Genomic DNA, 27596 nt, shown 5'->3' with positions numbered 1-27596 from the left:
GTCCCTCAAACACAGAATGAAAGTAAGGGCGGCCAGCACCACTGAAGGATTTGCTTTTCAGGCTTCTTGCACAGTGCAGCCTCTCCCCCTCTGCTTATGGTGGAAGGAGTGCCTGAAGCAGCCTTTAACTAGGCCTTCCTATCCTGGACATAACTTGGAGGAAAGCGGTCCTCAAGCATCACCCGCTTGTCCAAATTGAATGCATTCCCCAACAACAAATCTGCCTTGAGGTGGGGGCATTAAATTCTGGCTTTAATGTTAGAGAAAACTGCCTTGCTTTACTCCATTGGGAAAGATCCTTCATTCAGTGCCAGATAAGCTGCTGGAAGGTAATTCTCTTTTACAGCAACGGAAGGAACTCTTTCAGCTCTTGAGACTGTTCTGACCCTCAACTGAGACATAGCCAATTTGAATCTTAATCTTACATTAATTCCAGTTTGCAGCCATGGACTGGGGAAGGTTAATGTAAATAGACAGTGAGGTCTACATGATATGGTTCTGATCACGAGAAAAATCACAAGCTTAGCAAGGGCTTCACAATGTCTACACTCAGTAGTGTGTTGCAAATCAGAACTCTGAAAACATGGATCCTGACTAAAGATCCCACACAATGAGGTATAATCCTCCCAAATACCTCCTGTCCTATTAACCATGAGGTTTTTAAACTTAGAAGTGCCCTTCCTTTGTGTTATGCAGTGTTAATGAAATGACTCCAAAACACTTGAAGTTCCTTCAGTTACTCCTGGGATGTGGGCACAGCTCAAAAGACTGATCTACAATCGCCTGAGAAGATGGGAAGACGTTCCTTGATTGCCTGAAAAAGCTTAATGCCACAATGTCTTTGTCCAATTTGTCAATATATCCTCTAACTCACCTTGTACAATTCTGTGCAGATCTGCTCATAAAATATTAAACAACTTATAAATATATGAATTTCCTGTAAGTATATCAGATGCATTCAGTAATATTTCTTCAATTATCCTCTTCTACCAGACATTTTTAGTTTGGCTAATGCAGTGCTATCAATATTACTAATGCTTAGTTGAATCATCTATCTTTGGTCTCTACAGTAGACAGTATTGTTGCCTACCTCTTGCCAAGTAACATAGAACATAACAGCGCAGTACAGGCCCTTCGACCCTCGATGTTGCGCCGACCTGAGAAATCAATCTGAAGCCCATCTAACCTACACCATTAAGTTCTCATCCATATGTCTATCCAATAACCATTTAAATGTCCTGAAAGTTGGTGAGTCTACTACTTTTGCAGGCAGTGCGTTCCACGCCCCTACTACTCTCTGAGTAAAGAAACTACCTCTGACATCTGTCCTATATCTATCACCCCTCAATTTAAGTTATATCCCCTCGTGCTAGCCATCACCATCCAAGGAAAAAGGCTCTCACTGTCCAACCTATCTAACCCTCTGATTATCTTATATGTCTCTTTTAAGTCACCTGTCAACCTTCTTCTCTCTAACAAAAACAGCCTCATGTCCCTCAGCCTTTCCTCATAAGACCTTCCCTCCATGCCAGGCAACATCCTGGTAAATCTCCTCTGAACCCTTTCCAAAGCTTCCACATCCTTCCTATAATGTGGTGACCAGAACTGTATGCAATACTCCAAGTGCAGCCACACCAGAGTTTTGTCCAGCTGCAGCATGACCTTATGGTTCCAAATCCAATCCTTCTACCAATAAAAGCTAACACATCATATGCCTCCTTAACAACCCTATCAACCTGGGTGACAACTTTCAAGGATCTATGTACCTGGACATCGAATACCCTCTGCTCATCTATACTACCAAGAATCTCACCATTAGCCCAGTACTCTGCATTCCTGTTACTCCTTCCAAAGTGAGTTGCCTCACACTTTTCCACATTAAACTCTATTTACCACCTCTCAGCCCAGCTCTGCAGCTTATCTAGGTCTCTCTGTAACCTGCAACGTCTTTCAGCACTATCCACAACTATACTGACCTTAGTCTCATCGGCAAATTTACTAACTAATCCTTCTATACCCTCATCCAGGTCATTTATAAAAATGACAAACAGCAGAGGACTCGAAACAGATCCTTGTGATACCCCACTCGTAACTGAACTCCAGGATGAATATTTCCCATCAACCACCACCCTCTGTCTTCTTTCAGATAGCCAATTTATGATCCAGACAGCTAAATCACCCACAATCCCATGCTTCTGTATTTTGTGCAATAGCATACCTTCAGGAACCTTATCAAATGCCTTATTGAAATCCACATATGCCACATCAACTGATTTACCCTCATCTACCTGTTTGGTTACCTTCTCAAAGAACTCAATAAGGTTTGTGTGGCATGACCTCCCCTCATGTTGACTACCCCTAATCAACTTATTCCTCTCTAGATGATTATAAATCCTATCTCCTATAATCCTTTCCAACACTTTACCCACAACCGAATTAAGGCTCGCTCGTTACCCGGTTGTCTCTATTCCCCTTCTTGAACAAGGGAACATTCGCGATCCTCCAGGCTTCTGGTACTATTCCTGTAGACAATGTCGACATAAAATCAAAAGCCAAAGGCTCATCAATCTCCACCCTGGCTTCCCTAGGATAAACCCCATCCGGCCCAGGGGACTTATCTATTTTCACACTTTCCAGAATTGCTAACAACTCCTCTTTGTGAACCTCAATCCCATCTAGACCAGTAGCCTCTATCTCAGTATTCTCCTCAACCACATTGTCTTTTTGTACATAACAGCAAAAGTAGGCCAAATGAAAACAAAAAATGAGGACTGGGAAATTGGGTAAATGGAAGGGAAGACTGTACTAAATGGGTGGTTGGGAAAATTGACCTGAGACAAAGCGTGTTGGGGTGAGGGACGAAAGGAAAGGGAAAGCTGAAGGGAAGTGATGAAACAAGATGCAAATTCTCCTAGTGCAGTAGGTAGCAACAATGGCTCTGAAGCAGAGGTTAGAGTTTCAAGTTTGAGTTGCACTCATGTATTCGATGGGAACACAACGTGCATTCACAATGCAACAAAAAAGATTGATTATCAGCCTTTATATCCTTCCAATGTGCTTGGCAGACAGTAAGAGTTTGAGAGTCTCCTGGCCAGCTATGCTTGATGCAGAATAAATCCTGATGAAGAGCTTATGCCCAAAACGTTGACTCTTCTGCTCCTCGGATGCTGCCTCACTGGTTGTGCTTTTCCTGCATCACACTCTTTGACTCTCATCTTTAGCATCTGCAGTCCTCACTTTCTCCTGCAGAGTGACATCCCTCAAATATAGCTTCTGGTAACAGACCGGTGACCTGCTCCTGGAAGAACGAGCAAGCATATGCATCTGCTATGTCTGCCTCTTGTGTCACAAGATATGGGAATCTTCTAAGTCTAGGTGAATGAAGAAAAAACTGGAAAACATAGACTAAGGTAGGAACTTTCATCTGAGTGAAACACACAGTCTTCTTCCAACTTGCTGTGTGCATGTGTTTAGAAACGGTGAATTAATCAGAGCTGGATTAACAAAGAGCAGGGTGAGTCAGGAAAACAGAGACACCAGGAAAGGCAAAAGGAAAGTGGGAGAGATTTAGAAAGGAAGGAAGGAGATATAGAAGCAGAAAGAAGGGGGAAGGGAACTGAGAAGGAAGAGAAAGAACAGAGCACTAGAACGAACAAAGTGAGAGAACAAAGGAGCTAAAGAATTAAAATAAGAGTAATTAAAGTTTTAAGGAAATTTGGCAGATTGGGCTTTAGGTATCCCATCTTGTCTTGTTGCTATTAAAACAGTCACAAGAAATCTTGATACGGTCCAGTTACTCACTGGTACTCATGAATATCATGAAGTATTTCCCTGATGATTATATTATGAATCAATTATCCAATGTCTCTTTTTCATGTATTATTTAGCCAGCATAATGCTGACAAAGTGAGATTCTTTAATAAACACAAGATAATGTCCAATTTGAGACCACTTTTAAGCTGAGTTGAGAATGGTTCTGAAATTGCTTTAATTTGTTGCAGCAAAGTTTCTTAAAAGACATCGAATTAGCCTATCTGCCTTGATGAAAGTTTAAAACAAACATCCCTGAGGTGAAAGATATTGCAGCCCACAACCCTGGAACATCTGTTTTCCTGGTCGCTGCCGAGTGACTGGGATTTATTTTGTTCATTTATGGAGAACATCCAAGTTTTCTTAAACAACATCTTTCAATCAGTTTGTTTGACAGTGGAAGCTCTGCCTTAAATACTCAAGGACGTGCTTCATTCTTTGGCTGGTGTTTTTTTGGCTATCATTTGGTTGTTGGATGTTTGAAGTAATGACATTTTAGGCTTGTAAAGGTTACAGCTCTTAGAAACATAGGAAATAAGAACAGGAGTAGGCGATTCAGCCCTTCGAGCCTGTTCCACCATCCAATACAATCTCGGCCCATCATTCAAATCAGTACACTGTTGCCCCCTTTTCTCCATACCCCTTGATCCTTTGAGTCCCAAGAACTATATCTAACTTCATCCTGGAAGTATTCAACGTTTGGTCTCAATCGCTCTTAATGGCAGTATAAGAATTCCACAGTCTCATAACTTTTTGAGTGAAGAAATTTATCCTCATCTTAGTTCTAAATGGTCTATCTCACATTCTTACACTGTGACCCCTGGTTTGGGGTTCTTGGGTCATGAGGAACATCCTTCCTTTGTTTACTATCTAGACCTACTGGAATTTTATACATTTAGTAAAAACTTCCCATGCTGAATGACAACTGCTTAGGTCAGTGTCATATGACACAGTCAGTCACTCTTCAATGTGGCTGTGAAAGTTGCCCACTGAAGCATTTACACATACAATGCCATACATCCTGGGGGTTACCATTGACCAGAAACTCAAATGGACTCACCACAATAACACAGTGGCTACAAGAGCAAGTCAAGGGCTCAGAATAATCTGGGAAGTTATTCACGTCCAAAATTCCCAGAGCCTGTTCATCATTTACAAGGCACAAGTCAGGGGTGTGATGGAATACTTCCCACTTGGCTGGATGGAGCAGCTCCAACAATAAGAAGCTTGACACCATCCAGGACAACACAGCCCACTTGATTGGCAGCACATCCACAAGCATCCATTCCCTCCGCCACCAATTCTCAGTAGCAGCAGTGCATACTATGTACAAGATGCACTGCAAAAAGCCTTAGACTGCGCTTTCCAAACCCACGACTACTTCCATGTAGAAGGACAAGGGCAGCAGATGAATACAAACACCACCACCTGCAAGATCCCCCCAAGCAACTCACTATTCTGACTTGGAAATACATCACCATTCCTTCATTGCTGCTGGGTCAAAGTTCTGGAATTCCCTCCCAAGAGGCATTGAGGGTCAACCTGAACTGCAGCGGTTCAAGATGGCAGTTCAACACCACCTTCTCAAGGGCAACTAGGGACGGACAATAACTGCTGGTGCAGCCAGTGTCACCCACATCCCATAAGAGAACTTTTTAAAAAGCCACAAGTGGTTCCTGGCTAATTAGTTCCTTGGATCCTTATTGACAATACACAATACACAACAGGTCTGGACATCTACTGCAGGATTCGCCTCTATGAACTGTAGATGCTGGAAACCTGAAGGAAAAACAGAAGTTGCTGGCAAATCTCAGCAGGTCTGGCAGCATCCATGGAGAGAAATCAGAGTTAATGCTTTGGTCCAGCAAAGAAAGATGCTGGAGAATTATCACTGGACCCAAAAGTTAACTGTGATTTCTCTCCACAGATGCTGCCAGTCCTATTATATATAAAATCTCTACAGTGTGAAAACAGGCCCTTGGCCCAACAAGTCTACACCGACCCTCCGAAGAGTAACCCACCCAGACCCTATTGCTCTACATTTACTGCTGACCATTGCACCTAACCTACACATCCCTCAACACTATGAGCAATTTAGCATGGCCAATTCACCTGACCTGCAAATCTTTGGATTATGGGAGGAAACCAAAGCAGCCGGAGGAAACCCACGGAGACAGAGGGAGAATGTACACACTACATACAGACAGTCGACTGAAGCTGGAATTGAACCCAGGTCTCTGGCGCTGTGAGGCAGCAATGCTAACCACTGAGCTACCATGCTGCCCCAATCACCTGCTGAGATTTGCCAGCAGTTTCTGCTTTTGTTTCTTCTTCATGGGGTGAGGCTAGGTATGGATTGGATATTTGCAAAGACCTCTAAGTTCACCTCAACTCTAACACATTTCTACAAGATGGGGTTTATCAGAAAATTTGGGAACCCCTTTAATATTCCTGGCAGAAGCGAATCCGATGGAATTGCACTATGAAAGTAGCTATGGAATATTAAAGGGGCAGAAGCACCCTGATGATTGGAGGCAATGTTCCACTGAAAGCCTTGCTCGAGACCACAACAGGTCATTGTTGGATAGCAGGTTGTGGGGGTGGGGAGGATGGACTGTGAACAGGCCTTTTACTACATATAGAAGAAAGTGAGGACTGCAGATGCTGGAGATCAGGGTATCATGGGTAGTCAGGTTGTTTCATGGAACGTTTCAGAGCACATCTCTGGGATACACGCATGAAACACACAGCTGAATACTTTAACTACATCCCCACTCCGCCAAAGACATGCAAGTCCTGGGCCTCCTCCACGTCAAACCTTAGCCACCTGACACCTGGAGGAAGAATGCCTCATCTTCCATCTTGGGACCTTCCAGCCACACGGGATCAATGTGGATCTCACCAGTTTCCTCATTTCCCCTCCCCCCCACCTTATCCCAGATCCAACCTTCCAACTTGCTACCATCCTCTTGACTCGTCCTACCTGTCCATCTTCCTTCCTACTTATCCGCTCCACCCTCCTCTCCAACCTAGCACCTTCAGCCCCAACTTCATCTACCTATCACATTCTTAGATACTTTCTCCCCAGCCCCACCCCCCTCCTATTTATCTCTCAGCCCCCTTGGGCCACAAGCTTCATTCCTGATGAGGAGATTATGCTTGAAACATCGATTTTCCTGCTCCTCAGATGCAGCCTGACCGGTTGTGATTATCCGGAACCACACTTCTCAACTTTTATTATGTATCTCAAGCTGTCATCATCTGTGGTCCAGGGAATGTCATTGACACAGGGACAGCCATCACCATTGCCAGGGTGGCACGGTGGCTCAGTGGTTAGCACTGTTGCCTCACAGCGCCAGGGACCCGGGTTTGATTCCCACCTTGGGCAACTGTCTGTGTGGAGTTTGCATGTTCTCCCCATGTCTGCATGGACTTCCTCTGGGTACTCTGGTTTCCTCCCACAATCCAAAGATGTACAGGTCAGGTGAATTGGCCATGCTATATTGCCCATAGTGTTATGTGCATTAATCAGGGGTAAATATCGGGTAGGGGTCTGGGTGGGTTAATCTTTCGAGGGTTGGTATGGACTTGTTGGGCCGAAGGACCTGTTTCCATACTGTAGGGAATCTTATCTTTTACATGTGTCAGACGAAGAATGAGCTCCCAGTGAGGATGGGGGAAGGAACTGAGGCCAAGGGCGAACCTCACCCTGCCTCATTGTCCTGGAATCTTCAGCTACTTCGAGATTCAACCAAGGGATGATCTCAGTAGAGGGCTTCAAGATTATAAAAGGATTTGATAACGTAGACAAAAAGAATTTTTCACCAAAATAAGTATGATAGGTGACTGATCCATTGGGAATTCACGAGAAACATCTCGACCAGAGAGTCATGAGAATGAATCAAAGAGTAGTCATAGCAAACAGCAGAAGTGTATTTAATGAGAAGCTACATAAGTGCAGGAAGGAAAAGAAATTGAAGAAAATGTCAATGTGGTCAGGTGAAGAAAGGTAGAAGGAAGTGTAGATCTGTGACAGTGTTGTTGGGCCTAATGGTTGGCATCTGAGTTGCAAGTACTTTGCTAGCCAGAAGGGATGGGGGGGGGGGGGGGGGGGGTGGGGGGGGTGAGAGATGGGAAACAAATAAGATTGCTCATGGAGAAGAGAATAAGGAAGTAAAGGGTCAAGAAGGAAAATTGAGAGGACAGGAGTAGAGGGACCGGGGCATTAGGTGGATGGTGGTGCAAAGCAGACAGAGTTCCAGGAAAGAAGGGAGTTCTGGGCACTTGAGTCAGTGGAGGAGAGGACATTACTAAATGAGAAATTGGAAATGTTGACATGGGACAAAGCAGGATGGGATAAGGTATCAAAGGAAAAAGGAAACCAGAGCGAAGTGAAGAACTTTGCTGTGGAAACAAAATAAAAGTTGTTATTGTGCAATGGGTAGTGTCAATATCTCTGAGCTAAAAGTTTGTTCATTTATTATATTTTATTTGCAAGTTAAGCACCAGTAATATTTGTTCTCAAAACTGTGAATCCAGCTGGATCAGACATTTTGTAACCTTAATGGCAATCTGAGCTTCCAAACTCATAATCTCACTAATACCAACGTCCACCTCGTTTGTTAACTGACTCTATTCCTTGCAAGAGGATTCGCAGTACGGTTAAAATCAACGAGGTAAAAACAGATGCTGGAAACCAGATTCTGGATTAGTGGGTGCTGGAAGAGCACAGCAGTTCAGGCAGCATCCAAGTAGCTTCGAAATCGACGTTTCGGGCAAAAGCCCTTCATCAGGAATAAAGGCAATGAGCCTGAAGCGTGGAGAGATAAGCTAGAGGAGGGTGGGAGTGGGGAGAAAGTAGCATCGAGTACAATGGGTGAGTGGGGGAGGGGATGAAGGTGATAGGTCAAGGAGGAGAGGGTGGAGTGGATAGGTGGAAAAGAAGATAGGCAGGTAGGACAAGTCTGGACAAGTTATGGGGACAGTTACTGAGCTGGAAGTTTAGAACTAGGGTGAGGCGTGGGAAGGGGAAATGAGGAAACTGTTGAAGTCCACATTGATGCCCTGGGGTTGAAGTGTTCCGAGGCGGAAGATGAGGCGTTCTTCCTCCAGGCATCTGGTGGTGAGGGAGCGGTGGTGAACGAGGCCCAGGACCTCCATGTCCTCGGCAGAGTGGGAGGGGGAGTTGAAATGTTGGGCCACGGGGTGGTGTGGTTGATTGGTGCGGGTGTCTCGGAGATGTTCCCTAAAGCGCTCTGCTAGGAGGCGCCCAGTCTCCCCAATGTAGAGGAGACCGCGTCGGGAGCAACGGATACAATAAATGATATTAGTGGATGTGCAAGTAAAACTTTGATGGATGTGGAAGGCTCCTTTAGGGCCTTGGATAGAGGTGAGGGAGGAGGTGTGGGCACAGGTTTTACAGTTCCTGCGGTGGCAGGGGAAAGTGCCAGAATGGGAGGGTGTGTCGTAGGGGGGTGTGGACCTGACCAGGTAGTCGCAGAGGGAACGGTATTTGCGGAAGGCGGAAAGGGGTGGGGAGGGAAATATATCCCTGGTAGTTGGAGGTGGCGGAAATGTCGGCGGATGATTTGGTTTATGCGAAGGTTGGTAGGGTGGAAGGTGAGCACCGGGGCGTTCTGTCCTTGTTACGGTTGGAGGGGTGGGGTCTGAGGGCGGAGGTGCGGGATGTGGATGAGATGTGTTGGAGAGCATCTTTAACCACGTGGGAAGGGAAAGTGCAGTTTCTAAAGAAGAAGGCCATCTGGTGTGTTCTGTGGTGGAACTGGTCCTCCTGGGAGCAGATCCAGTGGAGGCGGAGGAATTGGGAATACGGGATGGCATTTTTGCAAGAGGTAGGGTGGGAAGAGGTGTAATCCAGGTAGCTGTGGGAGTCGGATTCCTGCCCCAGTCTATCTTCTGCTGGAATCTCACTCAGCCTTTGTCACAAACAAACTCAATAATTTCAATGACCTGCTGGCCATCCTTAGCTCATCCAGATCCCTTAACCCAATGTCATAACCCAAAACAACGACCTCACCCAGCAACCCCATGATTGAGCAAAGAACAATGCAGCACAGGAAAAGGCCTTTCAGCCCTCCAAGCCTGTGAGTGACACATTTTGCCTTCCATTTTAAAAACTGTGTTCATTTACAGGATTCAGATCCCTCTATTCCCTTCCTATTCATATATTCGCCCAGGTGCTTCTTGAATGCTGGTACTGTGTCTGCTTCCACCACCTCCTCTGGCAGTGCATTCCAGACACTCACCGCCCTTTGTGTGAAAAACCTGCCTCGGACATTTCTTGATTCACCAATGCCTCAAATGTAAAATTTTTATCTTCATGTTGTTTACAGCTTTCCATGGCCTCATCCAATAGAACATCTCCTCCAATCCTAGAAACCTCAAAGATGACTTTATTCCTCCAACTTGGTCCTCTTGGGGACTACAGATTCCCTTTGTTTCACTATTGGTAGTCAAACCTTTGGCTGTCTAGGCCCCATATTATAAAGTCCCATCCTTAAAACATGGATCAGCGTTTTTTTTCTTGCTCACTTCTAATATCTTTTTCCTTCTTTTGAGCTGCATCCGACAACACTTCAGGGAAGTACCTGGGGACATTATAGGTGCAAATAAATTCAAGTAACTGTTGTTGCTATTGTTGAGATTATTATTGAAAAATCCCAAAGTATTCCTCACAGAGAAATGGATGTCAAGACAGTAAGATTTGGAGAGGTGATTCAAAACTTGATTGAAAACTTGGACTTCAAATTTCCAGCTTTTTATCTTTTCCTCTCAACCTCTCCAAAATCCCAACTGTGAATGCCAAGGGAACATCGAGATTGGGGCGGGGCAGGCCATTCAGCCCTTCAAGCCTGCTCACCATTCAATGCAATCATGGCTGATCATCCAACTCATTGCCCAGTTCCTGCTTTTTCCCAAAACACTTTGAATCCTTTAGCCCTGAAAACTATATTTAACACTTTCTTGAAAACATTTAATGTTTTGGCCTTGACCCGTTGCAGAGAATTCCTGAGGTTCACTATTCTTTGCGTGAAGAAATTTCTCCTCATCTCATTTAGGAACACTTAAGAGGCAGCGATCATAATACAGTAGAGTTCAGTCTGCAGTTTGAAAGAGAGAAGGCAAAATCGGATGTAAATAAAGGTAATTATGAGGGCATGAGAGAGGAACTGACGAAAATCGACTGGAAGCAGAGCCTAGTGAGGAAGACAGTAGAGCAAGAATGGCAGGAGTTTCTGGGTGGAACTGAGGACACAATGCAGAGGTTCATCCCAACAAAAAGAAAGATTATCCAGGGAGGGGTTAGACAGCCATGGCTGACAAAGGAAGTCAGGAAATCTATCAAAGAAAAAGAAAGAGCCTATAAAGTGGCCAAGAGCACTGGGAAATCAGAAGATTGGGAAGACTACAAAAACAAACAGAGGATAATAAAGAGAGAAATAAGGAAGGAGAGGATCAAGTATGAAGGTCAGCTAGCCAGTCATATTAGAAATGATAGTAAAAGTTTATTTTAATACATAAGAAACAAACGAGAGGCAAAAATAGAAATTGGGCCACTCTAAATTGATGCCGTAAGGTTAATGCTGGGAGATTAGGAAATAGCTGAAGAACTTAATAAGTACTTTGTGTCAGTCTTCACAGTGGAAGACATGAGTAGTCTCCCAACAATTAAGAAGAGTCAGGGGGCAGAGTTGAGTATGGTAGCCATTACAAAAGAGAAAGTGCTAGAAAAGCTAAAAGGTCTTAAAAAAAAATCAATAAATCTCCTGGCCCTGATGGGCTACATTCTAGAATTCTGAGGGCGGAGGCTGAGGTTGATATGCAGATTGAGTCCGTGATTAAGAAATAAATGTAACATTGTCATTTATCTCTAGAGGAATATAAAAGTAGGGACGTGCTTCTGAGACTTTATAAAGCTCTAATTAGGCCCCATTTAGAATACTGTGTCCAGTTTTGGGCCCCACACCTCAGGAAGGACATAGTGGCACTGGAGTGTGTCCAGCGGAGATTCACACAGATGGTCCCTGGAATGGTAGGCCAAACAATATGATGAATGGCTGAGGATCCTGGGATTGTATTCATTAGAGTTTAGAAGGGTGAGGGGAGATCTAATAGAAACTTAGAAGATAATGCATGGCTTAAAAAAGGGTGGATGCTGGGAAGTTGTTTCTGTTAGGTGGGGAGACAAGGACCCGTGGGTACAGCCTTAAAATTAGAGGGGATCAATTTAGAATGGAAATGAGCAGACATTTCTTCAGCCAGAGAGTGGTGGGCCTGTGGAATTCATTGCCGTGTACCACAGTGGAACCAGAACATTGGGTGTCTTCAAGGCAGAAATTGATAAATTTGTGATCTCACAAGGAATTAAGGGCTACAGGGAGAGATCAGGTAAATGGGCGGCACGGTGGCACAGTGGTTAGCACTGCTGCCTCACAGCGCCAGAGACCCGGGTTCATTTCCCGCCTCAGGCGACTGACTGTGTGGAGTTTGCACGTTCTCCCCGTGTTTGCGTGGGTTTCCTCCGGGTGCTCCGGTTTCCTCCCACAGTCCAAAGATGTGCAGGTCAGGTGAATTGGCTATGCTAAATTGCCCGTAGTGTTAGGTAAGGGGTAGATGTAAATGTAGGGGTATGGGTGGGTTATGCTTCGGCGGGGCGGTGTGGACTTGTTGGGCCGAAGGGCCTGTTTCCACACTGTAAGTAATCTAATCTAATCTAAAAAAAAATGGAATTGAAATGCCCATCAGCCACGATTAAATGGCAGAGTGGACTCGATGGGCTGAATGGCCTTGCTTCCACTCCTATGTCTTATGGTCTTATTCCTTCAATGTAGTATTGGGTGGGGGGGGGGGGAGATGGAAGAGAGAAAGAACAAACAGTTCTTCTGTAACGCAATGGTTTTGTTCTTGTGCAACCCACATTATAGAAGAATTGTGCTTTAGAAACAGCGCTTAAAGTGTTGGGTAATATAATTGCATCAAACCAACACACAGTTTAAAAGTTCACATTTTAGGAACATTGCACCAGTTTGTCAATTGCGTTACAGCGAATTTACATAAACAAACTACACTTTATAGCAGAACGACCTGTATTCTCTCTGTTACATTTATGTCTTCTGTCCCACTCTTGTTGTATTATTTTTCTTTAATCCCTTTGCCAGTTGCCTCTTCAATCAACCACGTTACTAGATCCCTCTGGCAAATTTCTACTTCTTACAAATAGATTGAAATTTAGTTTGTATCCTTGAGAAATTGCATGCAGATCAAAATTCAACATTTATGGCATGTTGCAGCATTACCTCAAAGGTTTACAGACAGTCTCCAATCAAAGCAACGCAGAGATTCCCAGTTTATCTTCAAAGTAACTGGGTGCAAAACATGCCACAGACACAGATGACTGGATGATAGGTGCAGGGGTTGATGCAAGTGAAGAGTTACCCAGGGAACAACTGATTGCAATGTTTGGAATGAATGCATTCCTCAGAGCTTGCTTTGATATGTTCAATCGTTTACATTGAATTTTCTTCCACCCATATTCCCGGATTGCTTTTCTCATCAGCATAGTTACAACGCTGGAGTATTCCCATCAGAATTTTATTGAACTATTTTTCCCTTTCAAGTTGACTTCTTTAGCAAGTGAAACTACAACAGCAAATCTGTGAATTTACTGGAAGTATATTGGGCCGGATATTGCATGAGGAATGCTGGTGAAATCAACAAAACTGCTGCGTTGCAGTAAATCAAACTGTAAATATTTGTAACAAAAACAGAAATTGCTGGAAAAACTCAGCAGGTCTGGCTGCATGTGTTCTGAAGCAAGGTCTCCGGACCTGAAACATTTCTCTCTCGACAGATACTGCAAGGTCAGCTGAGTTACTGCAGGAATTTGTGTTTTTGTTTCAGATTTCTAGCATCCACAGTCCTTCGGGTTTTTCTTTCGTTCAGTAAACATTTATGTCAGCTGAAATCCAGAAACCAATGTCTGAGATATCCTACTCCTCTAAAGGATACTATGCTGACTTCCACCAATTAGCTCACCATCAAAATGAATACAGTGGAATTAATTAGTCCCATCTCTTTGCATTAAAAACAGCCGCAAAGCTGTGGCATTTTTAACTCGGGATGAAAATTGTGCGGGGGATGGAGAAAGAAGCTTCTCCACTACATTCTGCCAATTCTGAAAGTCTGACACAAACAAAAACAGAAATTGCTGGAGAAACTCGGTCAGTCTGGCAGCATCTGTGGAGAGAAAGCAGAATTAATATTTCGCGTTCAGTCACAAAAGATTACTGGACTCAAAGCATTAACTGCGTTTTTCTCTCTCCTCAGATGGTGCCAGACCCACTGAGTTTCTCCAACACTTTCTGTTTTCATTTCAAATTTCCAGCATCCACAGTTCTTTGTTTTATTTCAGTCTGGAAACCTGGTCTTGGATTTCTACATCAAACAATAAATCTACTATAAGAAAGATGTAGTTAAATTTTAAAAGGTGCAGGAAAGATTTACAAGAATGTTGCCAGGGTTGGATGGTTTGAGCTAGAGGGAGAGGCTGAGTAGGCTGGGGCTATTTTCCCTGGAGCATCAGAGGCTAAGGGGTGGCTTTATAAAGGTTTATAAAATCATGAAGGGCATCAATAGGATAAAAAGACAAGGTTTTTTTTTCCCAAGGATAGGGGAGCCCAAAACAAGAAAACATATGTTTATGGTGAGAGGAAAAAAATATAGGACCTTTAAACGTAGAGGGTTTAAAGAGCTGCCAGAAGAAGTGGTAGAGGCTGGTACAATTACAACATTTAAAAGGCATCTGGATGGGTATATGAATAGGAAGGGTTTCGAACAATATGGGCCAAATGCTGGCAAATGCGATTAGATTAATTTAGGATATCTGGTCAGCATGGATGAGTTGAATCGAAGGGTTTACTTCTGTGTTGTACATCTCTAGGACTCTAAATCCTATTCTCCAGCAAATGTCAATTCTTAACTCAAATGAACACAGAAACTCATCCCAAGAATATCACTCATAAAGAATGTACAGAAAACAAAGAATGCTGGAAATCACAGTGGGTCAGGCAGTATCCTTGGAGAGACAGCAAGCTAATGTTTCGACTCTTCATCAGAGCTGAAGTGAAGTGTGGAGGGGTCAGCATTTATGTAATGGTGGTGATGTGGGGGGTTGCAATTCTTGGGGAGAAAGGATATTGATAGAGTGGATTAAGTGATTGAAATGTGAGAATGGCAGAACAAGAGTGTGTACAGGTTAGAAATAAAAGCTTCATTATCTTCCTCTCTCCACTTACTGTGTCAAAATGTAAATGTTTTGATTGATTAGCTCATATGTAGGATATGTGGCACAGAAAAAGGCCATTTTGCCCAAATACTCCATGTTGGTTTTTATGTCCCGCTCTTGTCTCCTGCCTCATCTATCAGAATAACTCTTCATCCCCATCCTTCCTTCTACACTTACCTAATTACACCTTAAATATCCAGAAACCCTTTGTGTTCACTGTCAGACAAACATAAGCCCCAGATAAAGCATGATCGAAGCCAGTGTGAACTTTTTCAGTTCAACGGTCATCTTAGTCCCTTCTATTGCCTGAAAAATCAGACTTGACAATAATTTTTTAAAATTTGCTCATGGGATATGGGCATCACTGGCTCGGCCAGCATTTACTGCCCATCCCTAATTGCCAAGAGGGCACTTAAAAGTCAACGACATCACTGTGGGTCTGAAATCACATGGAGGCCAGACCAGGTAAAGGTGGCAGATTTCTTTCTCCAAAGGACATTAGTGAGTCAGACGGGTTTTTCATGATAGTTGGCAGTGATTGTGTAGTCACCATTAGATCCCAGATTTTTACTAACTTTCATAGTGCAATGCAAGCCCTTGAATCCACAGTTTTAGCCTGAGGTTCTGAATTGCCTGCCCTCCGATATTACCACAATGCCACCACCATGAAAGGAGTAGCATTCTCTCCTGTTGCTGAGAGTCCAGTGCTAATCATTCAAGCTCCTTACCTTGGTCTGTCTTACCTTTTCACATCCTGCACATAATCTGCATTCCGGTCAATGAGATGAGTGATGGAATCCTTGATAGCTTCGTGCTTAAAGGAGGAGGCTGTTCCAAACACAGTCACATCTGGAATGGTGGAGCAAAGCTGAGCAACAGCCTGGCCCTGCAGTAATCACAATGAAATCAGGTCTCAGCTTCAACATCTGACAGTGGCTTAACAAATAGATGTACAGACACTTCCAAAGAAATGAATTTACCCCAGGAGAGGAGTTCAGTAATTAGCCCCCGCCCACATCCCACAAGATTAGTGACAGGACATAATTTTTAAGTTTTAATTGGTACCCAATTACCATTCCTGAGCCGGAATGTGAATGCTTTGTTAGGAACTATATCCACTGCCTTTCCTGGTGAACTAGCTCCAACACCAACTGTGCATGGAGGTCCATCAACTCAATGAAAGACACTCTTTGATTTGCATGAAACTTGTTGGTCTTTCAGAGCAAGGGGTTGACCCTGAGTGAATGTTTCAGACTGGCACATCCCAAGGTCTGGGACTAAGTACTGAGGGTCACATTAAAACTTGGGGCAGCTAATGCCAAGAAACAGTGGGGAAAGACCACCATCTGAGCTCTTTCTGCTGAAGTTAAATGGGGGTCCATTCAGTTATCAGATCCTCCAGCAATGCATGAAAATATAGTCTTGCACAATCAAGAAATGTCTTTGGTTTGTTTGATAGAGTCAAACTCCAGTGTTTCATTGTTTTTGTCATAAGCTACTGTACAGAACTGAACTGCTTTAGTGACTTTGTACGTATATATTTTTTTTAAAGAATATTTGAAATAAAAAGAAATTATGTCCTACCCCAGTAACCTGAGCACAAAATATGAGCTGACATTCCCAGTTCAGGACTGAGGGAATACTGCACTGATGAAGGTGAAGTTCTTCAAATCAGCTGTTAACCCAAATCCCTCTCAGGTGGCTACGGAAAGATCTACACCTCTGCTCTGAAGAAGCACAGTAGTATGCTCCCCAGTTTTCAGCACAAAACGCATTCTTTAGCTGATTCACAAAACTAGATTATTCATCCAGGATCACACTGTGTTCCTGGGATCTTGCTCTGCTCAAAAAACGTTGCACCTGACATGTCAACAGCAACTACACTTCAGAAGTGACCTCCCTGATATGCCAGCTTCATCCACATGGCTGCTCCCATAGACAAAGCATCTATGTCCTTTTTGCAGAGGGTGCTTTAACTGATAGGTGTGAAAGGGAGTGTGGGGATGGAGAGTTACTCTGATAGATGAGACAGGAGACCTGAGCCGAACATGAAAACCAACATGGAATGTTTGGGCAAAGTGGCTCTTTTCTGTGCAATCCTAAGAGCTAATCGATCAAAACACTTGCAGTTTGACACATTACCTGTTCCTGCCCTCACAAGCACATTAAGCAGAAATAACAAATTCTGTCCTTTCAGATGTTGACTGATCTGGCAAGAGTTTGCAGCTTGTCTTTTTCTCTCTCTCTATTTTTACTTTCTTGTTCCGTCATCCATACCCCTTCGTTTCATCTTGAATATTGTTTGTTGTTCTGATCCACAACCTGAGCCAATTACTTTCAGCACAGGGGAAAATGTTCAATTACCTGAAAAGGTCAGTCTTTATACATCCTCATAAGCTGAACATATATATCAAAATAAAATAAAATCAGGGACATCCAACATTGTATATAAAAGTGTTAACATATGGATGCTCTGTGCAAAGATAAGCATGGGTTTGGGTTTTTCATTCCAGCACCGCAACCACCAAATCTCAGGCAGTGTAATTCAGAACCTAACCACTCCCAGCATGATAAAAGCTATTTTTCTCTTGTCACCATTGGTGCTTTCACTATTTTCCTTCAATCGGGGACTGCCCATCTACTCAATCCTTCCAGCAAATGGGAACAGTTTCTCCCCATTCACCCCAAACTCTTCATGATTTTGAATACCTGAATCAAATTTCCTCTCAGCCTTCTCTTCAAAGAAAACAGACTCAGCTTCTCCAATCTGAATGCGTAACCAAAGTTTCTTTCCTCTGGACCCATTCTGGTAAATCTTCCTGCAATTCCTCTAATGTCTTTACATCTTTCCTGGGAGCCTGGAACTGAATGCAGTGTTCTCATCCCGTCCTACCTAGGTTTATCTACAAGCAATGTTTTTAGATTAGATTCTCTACAGTGTGGAAACAGGCCCCTCGGCCCAACAAGTCCACACCGTCCCTCTGAAGGGGAACCCACCCAAACCCATTCCCCGACCTTATATTTACCCCTGACTAACACACCTAACACTGTGGGCAACTTAGCATGGCCAATTCACCTGACCTGCACATCTTTGGATTGTGGGAGGAAACCGGAACACTCTGAGGAAACCCACGCAGACACAGGGAGAATGTGCAAATTCCACACAGACAGGCGGGAATTGAACTCAGGACCCTGGTGCTGTGAGGCAGCAGAGCTAACCACTGAGCCACTGTGCCACCCACTAATTCCTAAACAATTCTCAGAATCATAGCATCCCTACAGCATGGAATCAGGCCTTCTGGTCCATTGTGTCCACACTGACCTTCTGATGAGCATCAGACTCCAACCCACCCCAACAACACGATCCCTGGAACTCCATATTTCCTATAGCTAACCCACCTGGTGTACATCCCTGATCATTATGGGTAATTTAACATGGGCAATCCACCTAACCTGGAAATCATCTGGAAACCACAGCACCCATAGGAAGCGCAAGCAGACAAGGGGAGAATGTACAAATTAAACCCAGACAATTGCCCATGGGTGGAATCAAACTCGGGTCCCTGGTGCTGTAACTCTTATCTCTCATCCCAGTACTAATATCCCTTATCTCTTCTTCATTCACAGGATGGGGCTTTTGCTGGCTAGGGGAAGAGTCTTTCCTCACCCACAATTGCCCTTGAAAAGTTGGTTATAGAGTCATAGAGATGTACAGAATGGAAACAGACCCTTCGGTCCAACCCGTCCATGCCAACCAGATATCCCAACCCAATCTAGTCCCACCTGCCAGCACCCGGCCCGTAGCCCTCCAAACCCTTCCTATTCATATACCCATCCAAATGCCTCTTAAATGTTACAATTGTACCTGCTTCCACCACTTCCTCTGGCAGCTCATTCCATACCACTCTGTGTGTGAAAAAGTTGTCCCATAGGTCTCTTTTATATCGTTCCCCTCTCACCCTAAACCTATGCCCTCTAGTTCTGGACTCCCCCGCCCCAGGGAAAAGACTTTGCCTATTTATCCTATCCATGCCCCTCATAATTTTGTAAACCTCGATAAGGTCACTCCTCAGCCTCCAATGCTCCAGGGAAAACATCCCCAGCCTGTTCAGCCTCTCCCTATAGTTCAAATCCTCCAACCTTGGCAACATCCTTGTAGATCTTTTCTGAACTTTTTCAAGTTTCACAACATCCTTCTGATTGGAAGGAGATCAGAATTGCACGCAATATTCCAACAGTGGCCTAACCAATGTCCTGTACAGCCGCAACATGACCTCCCAACTCCTGTACTCAATACTCTCATCAATAAAGGAAAACATACCAAACGCCTCCTTCACTATCCTATCTACCTGCGACTCCATTTTCAAGGAGCTATGAACCTGCACTCCAAGGTCTCTTTGTTCAGCAACACTCCCTAGTACCTTACCATTAAGTGTATAAGTGGTTAGCACTGCTGCCTCACAGCGCCAGAGACCCGGTTTCAATTCCCACCTGAGGCGACTGACTGTGTGGAGTTTGCACATTCTCCCAGTGTCTGTGGTTTCCTACCACAGTCCAACAATGTGCAGGTTAGGTGAATTGGCCATGCTGAATTGCCTGTAGTGTTAGGTGAAGAGATAAATGTAGGGGAATGGGTCGGGGTGGGTTGCGCTTCAGCGGGTCGGTGTGGACTGGTTGGGCTGAAGGGCCTGTTTCCACACTGTAAGTAATCAAAGTTGTGCTAAGATTTGCTTTCCCAAAATGCAGCACCTCGCATTTATCTGAATTAAACTCCATCTGCCACCTCTCAGCCCATTGGCCCATCTGGTCAAGATCCTGTTGTAATCTGAGGTAACCCTCTTCGCTGTCCACTTCACCTCCAATATTGGTGTCATCTGCAAACTTACTAACTGTACCTCTTATACTCACATCCAAATCATTTATGTAAATGACAACAAGTAGAGGACCCAGCACCGATCCTTGTGGCACTCTACTGGTCACAGGCCTCCAGTCTGAAAAACAACCCTCCATTAACACTCTCTGCCTTCTACCTTTGAGCCAGTTCTGTATTCAAATGGCTAGTTCTCCCTGTATTTCGTGAGATCTAACCTTGCTCATCAGTCTCCCATGTCGAATGTCTTACTGAAGTTCATATAGATCACATGTACCGCTCTGGTCTCATCAATCCTCTTTGTTACTTCCTCAAAAAACTCAATCAAGTTTGTGAGAAATGATTTCCCACACACAAAGCCATGCTGACTATTCCTAATCAGTCCTTGCCTTTCCAAATACATGTACATCCTCTCCCTCAGGATTCCCTCCAACAACTTGCCCACCACTGACGTCAGGCACACTGGTCTATAGTTCCCTGGCTTGTCCTTACCACCCTTCTTAAACAGTGGCACCACGTTAACCAAACTCCAGTCTTCTGGCACCTCACCTGTGACTATCAATGATACAAATATCTCAGTAAGAGGCCCGATCACTTCTCTAACTTTCCACAGAGTTCTACACTACATCTGATCAGGTCCTGGGGATTTATCCACCTTTACCCATTTCAAGACATCCAGTACTTCCTCCTCTGTAATATGGACATTTTACAAGATGTCACCATCTATTTCCCTCCAGTCGATATCTTCCATATCCTTTTCCACAGTAAATACTGATGCAAAATACTCATTTAGTATCTCCCCCATTTTTTGCAGCTCCATACAATGGCTGCCTTGCTGATCTTTCAGGGGCCCTATTCTCTCTCTAGTTACCCCTTTGTCCTTTATGTATTTGTTAAAACTCTTTGCCAAAGCGATCTCATGTCCCCTTTTCGCCCTCCTGATTTCCCTATTAAGTATACTCCTGCTGCCTTTATACTCTAAGGATTTACTCGATCTATCCTGTCTATACCTGACATATGCTTCCTTCTTTTTCTTAACCAAACCCTCAATTTCTTTAGTCATCCAGCATTCCCTATACCTACCAGCCTTCCCTTTCATCCAGACAGGAATATACTTTCTCTAGATTCTTCTTATCTCATTTCTGAAGGCTTACCATTTACTAGCCGTCCCTTCACTTGTGAACATCTGCCTCTAATCAGCTTTCGAAAGTTCTTGCCTAATACCGTCAAAATTGGCCTTTCTCCAATTTAGAACTTCAACTTTTAGATCTGGTCTATCCTTTTCCTCATTATTTTAAATCTAACAAAATTATGGTCGCTGGCCCCAAAGTGCTCCCCCACTGACACCTCAGTCACCTGCCCTGCCTTATTTCCAAAGAGTAGGTCAAGTTTTGCACTTTCTCTCATAGGTATATCCACATACTGAATCAGAAAATTGTCTTGTACACACTTAACAAATTCCTCTCCATCTAAACCTTTAACACTATGGCAGTCCCAGTTGATGTTTGGAAAGTTAAAATCCCCTACCATAACCACTCTATTATTCTTACAGATAGCTGAGATCTCCTTACAAGTTTGTTTCTCAATTTCCCTCTGACTATTCGGGGGTCTATAATACAATCCCAATAAGGAGATCATCCCTTTCCTATTTCTCAGTTCTACCCAAATAATTTCTGGGAATATTTCTGGGATATCCTCCCTCAGCACAGCTGTAATGCTATCCCTTCCCAAAATCGCCACTCCCCCTCCTCTCTTGCCTCCCTTTTTATCCTTCCTGTAGCATTTGTTACCTGGAACATTAAGCTGCCAGTCCTGTCCATCCCTGAGCCATGTTTCTGTAATTGCGATGATATCCCAGTCCCATGTTCCTAACCATGCCCTGAGTTCATCTGCCTTCCCTTCCAAAGGCCCCTTGCATTGAAATAAATGCAGTTTAATTTATTAGTCCTACCTTGTCCCTGCCTGCCCTGACTGTTTGACTCACTTCTGTTCTCAACTGTACCCGTCTCAGATCTCTTTCCTCACTACCTCCTTGGGTCCCACCCCCCCACCTTACTAGTTTAAATCCTCCCGAGTAGATCTGGAAAATTTCCCTGCCAGTATATTAGTCCCCTTCCAATTTAGGTGCAATCTGTCCTTCCTGTACAGATCACTTCTACCCTAAAAGAGATTCCAATGATCCAAAAATGTGAATCCTTCTCCCATACACCAGCTCCTCAGCCATGCATTCATCTGCTCTATCCTCCTATTCCTGCCCTCACTAGCTCGTAGCACTGGGAGTAATCTAAATATTACTACTCTCGAGTTCCTCCTTTTTAAATTTCTGCCTAACTCTCTATAATCTCCCTTCAGAATCTCAACCTTTTCCCTTCCTATGCCATTGGTTCCAATGTGGACAATGACCTCTTGCTGGCCCCTCTCCCCCAGGAAAACATTCTGCACCCTCTCTGAGACATCCTTGATCCTGGCACCAGGGAAGCAACACATATTTCTGCTTTTTCGCTGCTGGCCACAGAAACTTTTGTCTGTACCTCGGACTAGAGAATCGCCTAACACAATTAATCTCTTGTAACCCGACGTACCCCTCGTTGCATTAGAGCCAGTCTTAATACCAGAAACTTGGCTGTTTGTGCTAGGTTCCCCTGAGAATCCATCACCCCCTACATTTTCCAAAACAGCATACCTTTTGAAATGGGTATATCCACAAAAGACTCCTGCACCACCTGCCTACCTCTCTTATCTTTCCTGGAGTTGACCCATCTATGGGACTACATCTGAGACTTTCCCCCCTTCCTATAACTGCCATCCATCACATACTGTTGCTGTTGCAAATTCCTCATTGCTTCTAACTGTCTCTCCAACCGATCCATTCGATCTGGTAAGATTTGTAGCCTATAGCATTTATGACAGATATAACTCTCCTTAAACTCCCACATCTGACAAGAAGTACATATCACTCTATTAAAGGCCACTTTTGCTCCTTCACAATCTACAGACCCAAAAAATAACTTGTGAGCTGTCTTCTTGTGTACAACTGAATAGCTTGCTAAGATATTACAGTGGAGATTAAAAGCTATGAAATTTGGAGTTAATATCAGCCTGGCTGGATAATGTCAGTAGATTTTCTTCCTTAATGGACATTAGTGAACCAGATGAGATTTTATGACTATCAAAGATGGTTTCATAGTCACATAATCACTGAAGCCGGCTTCATTGTTCTAGATTTATTCATTGAACAAAATCAGTCATTGCTGGAAAACTCGGCAGGTCAGGCAGCATCTGTAGAGAGAAAGCAGTATTAATAGACAGGGTGGTTATGAAGGCATTTAGCATGCTTGCTTTTATTGTTCAGACCTTTGAGTATAGGAGTCAGGACATCATGTTGAGTTTATACAGGATGCTGGTGAAGCCTCTTCTGGAGTACTATGTGCAGTTCTGGTTACTCTGCTATAGGAAGGATATCATTAAACTGGAAAGGGTTCAGAAAAGATTTATCAGGATGTTCTCAGGAATGGAGTGTTTGGTATATAAAAATAGGCAAGAAGGGCTGGGATGTTTTTCACTGAAGCAATGGGGGTTGAAGGGTAGCATATTGAGGTTTATAAATCACGAGGGGCAAAGATAAAATGATTAAGATCTTCTCCCTAAGGTGGGAAAGTTCAAAACTAGGGGACATATTTTCAAGGTGAGAGGAGAAAATCTTTAAAAAAAACATGGGGGCAACTTTTTTTTAATCTAGAGAGTGGTTTGTATGTGGAATGAACTGCCAGAGGAAGTGGTCGATGCAGGTACAGTCACAACATTTAAAAGACATTTGTATATGTTCATAAATAGGAAAGGGTTGGAGGGATATGGGCCAAGAGCAGGAAAGTGGGACTATTTTAGCTTGAGAACATGGTTGGTGTGGACTGGTTGGTCGAAGAGTCTGTTTGCATTCTGTATGACTCAATGATTCTATAACTGAAGAAGGGTCACTGGACTGGAAACGTTAGCTCTATTTTCTCTCTACAGATAGCTGTCTTAACTGCTGAGTTTTTCCAGCAATTTCTGATTTTGTTTCTGATTCCCAGGATCTGTCGTTCTTTAGTTTTTTTTATTCTTGGATTCAAATTCCTCCTGTTTCCACAGTGGGATTTGAACCAATGTCATCAGAACATTAACCTGGGTCTTTGGTGCACTAGTCCAATGATATTATCATCATTCCACCATTAACTTTATCCCAAATTTATTTAATTAGTACAATTTAAATTCTTAAACCAATATGGTGGGATTTGAACTCTTATTTCAGGGCCAATAGCTCAATGATATTACTGAGCCTTCTATGCAAATTCCATATTGGATATTATAACATACCCTTGCAACATGTTTAGCATCTATCTTGATGCTTAGCATGCAGGAATCCGTGCAACCACTTTAACAAGTGTACAAAATAGAAGGCTGAGATTGATAGGTTCTTAATCAGTCAGGGACTCATGGGTTATGGGGAAAGGGCAAGGAAAGTGAATGTGAGGAATATTGGATAAATCATGATCCTATTGAGTAGTAGAACAAGCTCAAGGGGCCAAACAGCCTACTCCTGTTTCTACTTCTTATGTTGTTATGGTCTTATTGTCTCAAATATAGGCCAATGCGGGAATTAAACTCGTTAATGGTTTATCATTAAGTTTCAGGTCCTGACGCCCCCTGCTGTTTACTGTAGTCAATGCAAAAACCGAGTGAAGTATCTTTGCATTGAAAGATTAGATTGAATCTCCTTGGTCAGTTTTATTACAGCTACTAGTTTTTTCTAGTTGAGGAAAAGCAGTACACCAGTTATATGTGGAGCTCTCATCACCAGCCCTGGAAATCCTTAGAAGTCCTTATTGGAAGCATCGATGATACTATGTCATTATGAAGTATAGCTAACAGAAAGACTTGATGCAATTCTCAATTGTTGTTCAGATATTTATATTATTCTATTTGCATTGTACTTACTATTATGGAACCAAATTGCTTGCAATGATAACTTTTAGACTGTTACAAATAATTGAACTGACACCATGATCAATGCTGGGTCAAAATCCTGGAAATCCCTCCCTCACAATAGATCGTTCACAGCAGTTCAATAGGATGACTCACCAGTTTGCCAAGGGACAATGAAGGGAGAGCCAACAAATTGCTAGCAATATTTACTTATTGAGAATCATAAAGGAATCATCAAAAGCAAAGGGATGGCCACTGAGCAAGGTATTGCCAGCACTCCATGGAGCTTGCAAAATGATGTGGGTAGCACATCATTTTTTTATTCATTCTCAAGATGAGAGCATCACTGGCTAGGTCAGCATTATTACCCATCCCTAACTGCCCAGAAGGCAGCTGAGAGTCAACCATATTGCTGTGGGTCTGGAGTCATATGTAGACCAGAAAAGATAAGGACGGTAGTTTATTTCCCTAAAATACAGCAGTGAACCAGATGGATTTTCCTGAAAATCGATACCCAGTCATCATTAGACTCTTAATTCCAGATTTTTATTGAATTCAAATTCCATCATCTGTCATGGCAGGATTCAAACCCAGGTCCCCAGAACATTACCTGGATCTTTGGGGTAACAGTCCAGCGATAATACCATGAAACCATTACCTCCCTCTTTCATTGATGGGTATTTTATCTGCAGCTGGTAAGGTGTAAAATAGCCTCTTACCAAGACTACAAATGAGCCACTTGAGTGGCCAAATAACAGCCTCTTCCTAATGCAACCAACCTTTCACCAGGTGCCCTGGCAGTTTCTGTGAGGAGTTGGCGAGGGATTCTTAATTGGGCACTCTGGTGGCAACATTCGCACCAACCATTCATTCTCCTATCTTATCCAGGCTTGCCTGACTGTTCCTATAGAAACAAACCTCCACCCTCACCCTCACAGCTCCACTCAGCATGTTACGAGGGTATTGTTCATTACTGCACCACTGTAGCTAGGTACAGTTCCAGGTGTCACCAGTAGGGCCAGTGGTGACACTGAGACCAAAGAGCTATCAGGCTCCTGATTAGCTAGAAGCTGTGTTCTTATTCTTTGAAGAGATGACAGCCCTGATGGTAAAGGTAACCGATGTGGCAGGAATTCCCAGACAAACAGGCCCCATGTTTTAGGGCTCATCCTCAGGGCCCTGCTTAAATTTGAAGAACAATAAAGAGAATCCGCACAATCTCCTGATTTGTGACTTGGACCAGAGGTGGGTGGAAAAATAGGGAGAGAACAGTAAGAAGTCAGAGGCTAGAAGAAATACGGGAGTAAAAAGTGATGAATGCGAGTAAGCCCTGGCTGTTTTCAGTGAGTGGTCTTTGAAGTTTGTGTTCACCAGACATGCTGAGATGCTCCTGGGCACATGCAAATTTAATAGCAGATGTTGCAGTGACTAAATTGGCTGAAAACAAAAGCAATGAGAAAAGACCTGCATCAATTCCTGAAACATGGGATGTTTATGAATTTTGTTTTTATAAAATCTAGCAGGGAATCTGTCTGAGTTAGCACCGAAATCATCTTTATGAGTTCCATGTTAAGTTTTATATCTGACACCTACTCAATTACGTAACTTGATTCTATTTTGTTCTCCATGTAGTCCAACTATAATTTTTAGAATTGGAATGATCCGGACAGCATATCTGTAAGCCCAGGCCAATCACCCCTCAAAGATATAATACGTTTTGAGATACATTTACATTTTTGAGTCATTGTTCAGGAAGAGAATCTGTTCCCATTGACAGTCTATATTTCTTTGAGCCTCAACAGCACCTGAAGAAGGAGTGGCGCTCCAATAGCTAGTGTTTTCAAATAAATCCATTGAATTATAACCAAGTGATTTTTGACCTTGTCCAACCCAGTCCAGCACCTTAAAGACTTAAAACAATCATCACTTAAAGACAGTTCAAACTCAAACTTTTTCCAGTTCCAATGAAAATTAGGATAGCAACCTAAAACTCTGTTTCTCTTTCCTCAGTTGGGTAGTGACCTGGTGAATACGTCCAACATTTTCAGGTTTTATTCAGCTTTAAGTACTCTCTAGCCACCGGGAGAAGAAGATATAAGAGGAGAAAATTGGTTGAAAAGGGGTGATACCTCATTCAGCAGAAACAAATTAAATGGAAATTTTATATTCAGTGTTTCTCAAGGCAAAGCACTCTCCTTCTAAATGCCCATTTAGACACATTATGAGCAATGAAAGGTTAGATTTGTAGCTGTGAGAAACTAAGCTGCAAAGCTTTAGGGATTCAAATTTAATGAGGTTATTAGGCCTTCATCTTCTCCCTATATCATAAAATATTAGGCAACGTTGGATTTTAAACATGGCTAATTACATTCTTGCAGGATTTAAAATTTACCCTTGATTCTAAATACCACTACTGCAGTTAATCTCTGTGGGCCCACCAATCCGAACCTGATAAAATGGCAGGCCAGGTGTTAACACTGTGCCAGCAGGGCTTTGAACGGGTTAAAAATCTGGACTGTTTCATCTGCTTTTCTCTCTGTAGTGCTGTTTGGATCTGCATGGTAAAAACAATAACTGCAGATGCTGGAAACCAGATTCTGGATTAGTGGTGCTGGGAAAGCACAGCAGTTCAGGCAGCATCCGAGGAGC

At 43.3% G+C, this 27596-nt stretch overlaps 1 protein-coding gene across 1 annotated transcript in view; it reads right to left on the bottom strand.

Moving 5' to 3' along the window:
* Positions 1 to 27596, bottom strand: part of vat1l (vesicle amine transport 1-like) — a 200269-nt gene that overhangs the window by 125480 nt on the left and 47193 nt on the right. Inside the window, exon 4 of the mRNA XM_072595859.1 lies at positions 15859 to 16001. Within this exon, the coding sequence (XP_072451960.1) occupies positions 15859 to 16001 (143 nt within the window). The remainder of the gene's footprint in view (positions 1 to 15858; positions 16002 to 27596) is intronic.

The sequence above is a fragment of the Chiloscyllium punctatum genome, chromosome 26 (assembly GCF_047496795.1).
Source record: "Chiloscyllium punctatum isolate Juve2018m chromosome 26, sChiPun1.3, whole genome shotgun sequence".
NCBI lineage: Eukaryota > Metazoa > Chordata > Chondrichthyes > Orectolobiformes > Hemiscylliidae > Chiloscyllium > Chiloscyllium punctatum.
This window is presented reverse-complemented; position numbering and strand designations above follow the sequence as displayed.